Source organism: Carassius carassius, chromosome 1 (assembly GCF_963082965.1).
Source record: "Carassius carassius chromosome 1, fCarCar2.1, whole genome shotgun sequence".
NCBI lineage: Eukaryota > Metazoa > Chordata > Actinopteri > Cypriniformes > Cyprinidae > Carassius > Carassius carassius.
In genome coordinates this window covers 5,056,012-5,063,523 of record NC_081755.1, presented here as the reverse complement: position 1 = coordinate 5,063,523, position 7,512 = coordinate 5,056,012, and the positions used below count along the sequence as shown (strand labels likewise).

General features: G+C 44.1%; 1 protein-coding gene across 1 annotated transcript; it reads left to right on the top strand.

Moving 5' to 3' along the window:
• Nucleotides 1-2,499: 2,499 nt before the first annotated feature.
• LOC132153770 (1-phosphatidylinositol phosphodiesterase-like) lies at nt 2,500-3,267 on the top strand. Its single transcript, XM_059562704.1, has one exon. The coding sequence runs from the start codon at nt 2,500-2,502 to the stop codon at nt 3,265-3,267; it is 768 nt and encodes a 255-aa protein (XP_059418687.1).
• The last annotated feature ends 4,245 nt before the right edge of the window (nt 3,268-7,512 follow it).

Sequence of the window (7,512 nt, the reverse complement as noted above, 5' to 3'; positions counted from 1 at the left end):
CATTTAAAATATTTACTGTACTGATATTAATTAAATAAAAGTCATTATATACAGTTGAGATCCACAGTTTGACACAAAGCAAAATGTTTTCCATCAGACCCAAATAAATTAAACTTGCTCTCATCACTAAAGTGAACTTTGGGCCAGTTCTCCTCTGTCCACACAACAAGTCTAGGCTTTTGATTCTCTCTGCTGATGAGAAGTTTGGTCACTTCAGAGTTTGCTTTAATTTTGATCAGAGCTCTTTTTAAAATATATCACTTAAGTTTATACTGTGATTTAGAATACAATTAATTTGAATGTCTGGTTCTGAGTGTCTCTGCACTCTGGGGTCTCATTTATAAAGGTTGTGTATGCAATTTTGTACGCACATATTGGGATCTATAAAAAATAAACTTGGTGTAAATATGTACGCACCGTACGGACATACTAGACCATGCGTACGCACTCTTTTTCCTGCTGTGAGAAAAGTAATGAAGCAAGGAACGATTTTAAAGTCTGTTTATTTCAATATACACATTTACATTAAATATTCCACTCTTATTAATGAAGATAAGCACTGAAAACATACATGAATTCATTAAACGGAAGGTAAACAAAAATTATATGAATTTAGACATATTTAGTGGATGTGCTTGATCACTTTTCCCGTTGCATGCTGTTTTAATGACCACAATTAAACTGCAGATCTCATGCTAGGCAAAAAATATTTTAGTGAGAACAAAATATTAGTGCAATTCGATATTATGGGGGACACTGCTGGGTTCAGTTGTTGAACGGTCCATAGTCCGGTTTGACTAGGTCCAATAATAATATCTTACTGTACAACCGCAGCTGCACAGAGGTGCTGATGTCATGTGAAGGCATCTCTACAACTTTATGAAAAATACCACTTTATTTGAAGGACACAACTTGAAGGAAATTGTAATTTGCATGTTTTCTTTTTAAAATAGTCTACTTTGTCAGTGCAATAAATCTAGGCTAAAAAATAATGAAAAGATGTTCACCTTATCAGCAGAAATGCATAAATTAAATTTGATTTTAATTGTTTAAAACAATTGAAATACTGTTCGGCCAGTGGAAAGGAATGAGACAAAATTATATTATAAAAATATTTATCTGAGAACTATTTTAAACTGTTTTGTTTTTAGGGATTTTTATTGTTATATATTTATGCTAAAACATGACAAGGATACTACACTTTTAGGATGAAATCTACAGAGAGTTTTATAAATGAGACCCCTGGTCATTACCAATGGTGTATTTATGGCTGTACACATGATGTACTCCCTGCTCATCTTTGCGCTACCTGCTTCGATGGACGAATAAAGTGGTCATATGCAATTGTTTCAATAAACTATCTGTTCTTGTAACCCTGCTGGACTCGATCCAGATATTTCATAAACCCTAACCTACTTTACGGTCAAACCAACACAAGTTTATATACAGTATGGGAAAGTTGGCTTTGTCAAGCTAACTTAAGAATGGAGCAACCATTTAATCACGTATCACTGTGCAATAAATATGCAGATAAATGCAAATATACACTAAGAAAACAGCCAATGGCATGTCCTAATGTTAGCATAAAATTAACAGGTTCTATAAGTCCTTTGCAGAGCTGTATCTGTATCAGGTGCTGTGCTCAACAGGACAAGTTCAAAGTGCTTGCTGTTATCCAGCCGGGAGAGTAAGTTTTCTCTATTTTGTTTTTCCCTAACATTTCTACTCTAATTAGTAACTGTTAGCTCCTTTCAATATTGTACCTCAATATTCAATATTGCATTGAGGTAAATAAGGTAGCAAAATCAGTTCAATAAATCAATATTTAACATTAGATTATAAGAGTTTTTTTTTCTTTATTTTTTAATGTATTGTTTTACTCTGCTAATCACAGGTACAGATGAAGATGATTACTGGGAAAACTCTGTTTATCCTGGTGCTGCTGTGAGTAAGAAAAAATGGGTGTACTTCATGACTGTATGACGTGTTGAAATATATATATATTAGGGCTGTCAATCGATTAAAATATTTAATCGCGATTAATCGCATGATTGTCATGAGTTAACTCGCGATTAATCGCACATTTGTATCAGTTCTAAATGTACCTTAAATTAATACTTTTCAAGTTTTGAATACATTAATCAACATGGGAGTGGACAAATAGACGCTTTATGCAAATGCATGTTTATTATTAGTGAAACCATACTTAACATAGGATGAAGACTGGACATCTATCAAAGGGACCATAGTATCAAAAGTCATATGTTTATCAAAGAACTTGTTCATGTCTATTATACACATGAAAAAACAACAACATAGAAATAAACGGTTCCCATTACTTCTCTTTCTTTACTCAATTTACTTACACAAACCTATTTACATTTTTGCACGATAGGGCAGCTCACTTCTTGTAAACATGCTAACCTAAATGTACATTTATTATTAATGAAATCCTTGTTTGAAAATGTGGGACCCAGGTCTCCTGGCCAAGAAAACTGGATGGCAAAACTGGACAATAATAAGTTAGTTTCTGACATCACTATTCCTGGTACCCATGACACCATGGCCCTTTATGGAGGATCAATGGCAGAATGCCAGTCATGGTCACTAGAAAACCAGCTGAAGGCTGGGATACGCTACTTGGACCTCAGAGTGTCTGGCTTTAAATTAAAAATTATGCATGGAATTGTTTACCAACATACATCATTGTCAGACGTTCTCAGCACAATCAAGCAGTTTTTACAAAAATCAACAAATGAGTTTGTGCTTGTCAGAATTAAGCCAGTTTTTCCTTCCAAGAAAAGTGTTCAGAATTTAGTTGAGGATTTGATTGGAAATGATAACAATATCTGGAAAGAGTCTAAAATTCCAACGGTTGGTGAAGTAAGAGGAAAGATTGTGTTAGTTCAGAAAAACGGATTTAAGCTGGGTATCAGTTTGTCTGAAACAGACAGTAAAGGAGATTATAAAGTAACTAAAATTGAAGACAAGAAGAACAAGATTATAAAGCATCTGGAAGAAGCTGATAAACAATGTAAATCTAAAATTAAAGAAAAAATGAGTCTGGTCTACTCAAGTGGCACAAGCTTAGGTACATATATGGGTATTTGTTTATTGCCAAATGCAGTGGCAAGGGAAATCAATCCTTGGTTATATGATCAACTTAAAAATCAATTTAATAAGAATCCCAAGCTTTGTTTTGGGATCATAGCCATGGACTTTCCAAATTTTGACTTGATTGATATGATCATCAAATTCAATACCTAAGATTTTTCACTATTTACTTTTCTTACCATGGGTTTATCAAGAAATTAATGTTCTTGTTGCTGTAATCTGAGTAATTTCGAATTTTAAACAAACGCTTTACAAATAATATTTCAGGTGTGTTAATTCAATAACAAAGCATTCAAGCATTAAATAATAAAGGATTGCAATAAACCTTTTGTTGTTTTATGAGTTTGGACAACATTGAATTGTCCTAAAATCAGGCACAATTGTCCAAAATCAATCAGGCATGGGCAAAACATCTTTTACGATTCAACAACAACAACTGTCACGATCGGTGTTACAAAGAACCACGGGAGAGATCCAAGTGCAGGTATGTGACTTTATTAAAGGGCAAATCCAAAGGGCAAACAGTCCAGGCAGGGTCAAAACCAGAGAATCCAAACATAAACCAAAACAGATAAGAACACACAGCAAGGGCAAGACAACAGGTTTAACATGAACATTAAACAAGGACTCCGTGACACAGACTCAGACAGACCGGGTATAAATACCCAAAAGGATAATGGGGAAACAGGAGACAGGTGGGGAACAATCAATTAACTCAAACAAGGAGGAAGGTGACCAAATAAGGGAACAGGAAGCCCCCCAGGGCGGAGCGGAGGACCACCACGTCCTCGTGGTCGACGCCAGAGTCCCCCAGGGCGGAGCAGAGGACCACCACGTCCTCGTGGTCGACGCCAGAGTCCCCCAGGGCGGAGCAGATGACCAACACGCCCCTGTGATCGATGCCAGTTTCCAACAGGGCGGAGCAGAAGGCCACCCAGTGACTTGGCCTGACTCAGAAAGGTCCACGATGACTAGCCTTGTCTCTGGAAAGTCCATGGTACCTAGCCCTGGCTCGGGAAGGTCATCGGTGACTAGCCCTGGCTCCGGAAGGTCATCGGTGACTAGCCCTGACTCCGGAAGGTCATCGGTGACTAGCCCTGACTCCGGAGGGTCAGCGGTGACTAGCCCTGACTCCGGAGGGTCAGCGGTGACTAGCCCTGACCCCGGAGGGTCAGCGGTGACTAGCCCTGACCCTGGAGAGGTCACTGGCACCTGACTCGACTCTGGAGAGTTCACTGGCACCTGACTCGCCTCTGGAGAGTTCACTGGCACCTGACTCGCCTCTGGAGGGTCAACTGGAACCTGACTTGATTCAAGAGGAACAGCTGGAACATGACTCGACTCTGGATGATCAACAGGAGCTAGCCCTAACTCTAGAGGGTCAACGGTAACTAACCCTGACTCTGGAGGGTCCACAAACATCTGACTCGACTCTGGAGGGTCAACTGGAACCTGACTCGACTCTGGACTGCCTGTGGAGACGTGAGACGCCTCTGCTTCGGGCACCGCCTCCGGAACAGCATCGGCCTCCGGCACCGCCTCGGCCTCCGGAACAGCATCGGCCTCCGGCACCGCCTCGGCCTCCGGAACAGCATCGGCCTCCGGCACCGCCTCGGCCTCCGGAACAGCATCGGCCTCCGGCACCGCCTCGGCCTCCGGCACAGCATCGGCCTCCGGCACCGCCTCGGCCTCCGGAACAGCATCGGCCTCCGGCACCGCATCGGCCTCCGGCACCGCATCGGCCTCCGGAACAGCATCGGCCTCCGGCACCGCCTCGGCCTCCGGAACAGCATCGGCCTCCGGAACAGCATCGGCCTCCGGCACCGCCTCGGCCTCCGGCACCGCCTCGGCCTCCGGCACCGCATCGGCCTCCGGCACCGCCTCGGCCTCCGGAACAGCATCGGCCTCCGGAACAGCATCGGCCTCCGGCACCGCATCGGCCTCCGGAACAGCATCGGCCTCCGGAACAGCATCGGCCTCCGGCACCGCCTCGGCCTCCGGCACCGCCTCGGCCTCCGGCACCGCCTCGGCCTCCGGAACAGCATCGGCCTCCGGCACCGCCTCGGCCTCCGGAACAGCATCGGCCTCCGGCACCGCCTCGGCCTCCGGAACAGCATCGGCCTCCGGCACCGCCTCGGCCTCCGGAACAGCATCGGCCTCCGGAACAGCATCGGCCTCCGGAACAGCATCGGGCACCGCCTCGGCCTCCGGAACAGCATCGGGCACCGCCTCGGCCTCCGGAACAGCATCGGGCACCGCCTCGGCCTCCGGAACAGCCTCGGCCTCCGGAACAGCCTCGGGCACCGCCTCGGCCTCCGGAACAGCATCGGGCACCGCCTCGGCCTCCGGAACAGCCTCGGGCACCGCCTCGGCCTCCGGAACAGCCTCGGGCACCGCCTCGGGAATGTCCTCCTGGACGGCAGCGGTCCGCTCGGGAACATTCTCCGGGCTTTGAGGAACGGTAGATGCCTGTCTCCTCCTCCGCCCTCTATGATGGCGAGTCGGTGGCACCTTGTCTGGAGACTCAGGCGTTGAGTCGGCCATCTTGTGCTGTGGCTCCAAGCTGGCGGCCATCTTGTGCTGTGGCGCTGGGCTGGCGGCCATCCTGTGCTGTGGCGCTGGGCTGGCGGCCATCCTGTGCTGTGGCGCTGGGCTGGCGGCCATCCTGTGCTGTGGCGCTGGGCTGGCGGCCATCTTGTGCTGTGGCGCTGGGCTGGCGGCCATCTTGGGCCAAGAATCTGGATCGGTGACAGACTTGGGCATTGACGCTGGGTTAGCGGCCATCTTGGCGGAAGAGACAGGAGTGGCTGGGGCATCCCACGGAAGCCTATGCTGCAAGAAGTACACGAATTCCCAGAATTCCAGTGTCTCTAAATGCCCCATCTCCTCCTGAGAAACTGGATCATCCAGCCCGCTGTTGAAATAATCCTTCAGGGCCGCATCGTTGTATCCCATACCCTCGGCCAGGGACCAGAACACCTGTGCCAGGGCACCCACCTCATTGCCCTCTTGGCGGAGGGCGATCAGCCGGAGATACTTAGCTCTCCGCTCCGCCATTTTGGCTGGGGAACGGGAAAAAGACGTGTGTGACGGAGTCCTTCTGTCACGATCGGTGTTACAAAGAACCACGGGAGAGATCCAAGTGCAGGTATGTGACTTTATTAAAGGGCAAATCCAAAGGGCAAACAGTCCAGGCAGGGTCAAAACCAGAGAATCCAAACATAAACCAAAACAGATAAGAACACACAGCAAGGGCAAGACAACAGGTTTAACATGAACATTAAACAAGGACTCCGTGACACAGACTCAGACAGACCGGGTATAAATACCCAAAAGGATAATGGGGAAACAGGAGACAGGTGGGGAACAATCAATTAACTCAAACAAGGAGGAAGGTGACCAAATAAGGGAACAGGAAGTGGTAAGGTGACAGACACCTTGGAAAAGGAGGACACCTAGTGGAAACCCAGGAAACACAACCCAGACACTGTGACAACAACAACAGGTTTTTTTTACTTGCACTCCAACATTTACACTGGGTCCATTACAACTATTAAATATTATTTTTAGAAATGCATTTTATATTGACTAGAAATATTTTTTTTTAGTTTTTTAATGTTAAATCTGATTTTAAAAAAAATGTTTTTATATAAACGTATTTTAAGAATAAAATTATTCAACAATAATGTCAAAAAATATTATGCTGGAAATTTAATGGAAAATAATAGCATGCAATGTCAATTACTGAATGTTAAGGTTTTTTTTTTTTAACAAGTCAGTAATAATTTCAAAACTCAATTTTTTTCTTAGCCAGCTAGATGACATATAATATTGTTTTATGTTATATTGGTATATAAATTAGCAGAATTTGCAAGAAAAATGGTTAATGTTAGTTCCACAAATATACTGGGTATAGAAAAGAATCACCCTCCCTTTAAAATAATCCCATTTTGTTTCTTTGTAGCCTGAAATGAAGACAGACACTGTTTTTGTTTTAAGATTCAAGATTCTTTATTGTTTAACTATTCAAGTATAGTGAAATTTGAGCAATCCTAACAGTGCAGTCACATGTAACTTAAACATCTGTAATACAGAAAAAAGTATGTTATAACTATACAATACTAGACATACAATACACAAACCAATACAGACCTGGCAATAGTGCAAAGTTAAGCCTTGTCTGCAATACAGTCAGCGATAAACCATATGCTGTCTAACAATACAATACAAAGGCAGTACAAACAAGGCAAATTTAATCCTTATTAAATATCGTATTGCACACATAACTGCACAATTGGCACATAACAGAAAAGATGTACATGTTGCATAGTTTGCATTCTAAAGGCTCCAGGGAGTGGACAAATATATTGCACAGGAATGTTGCACAATAGACACAAT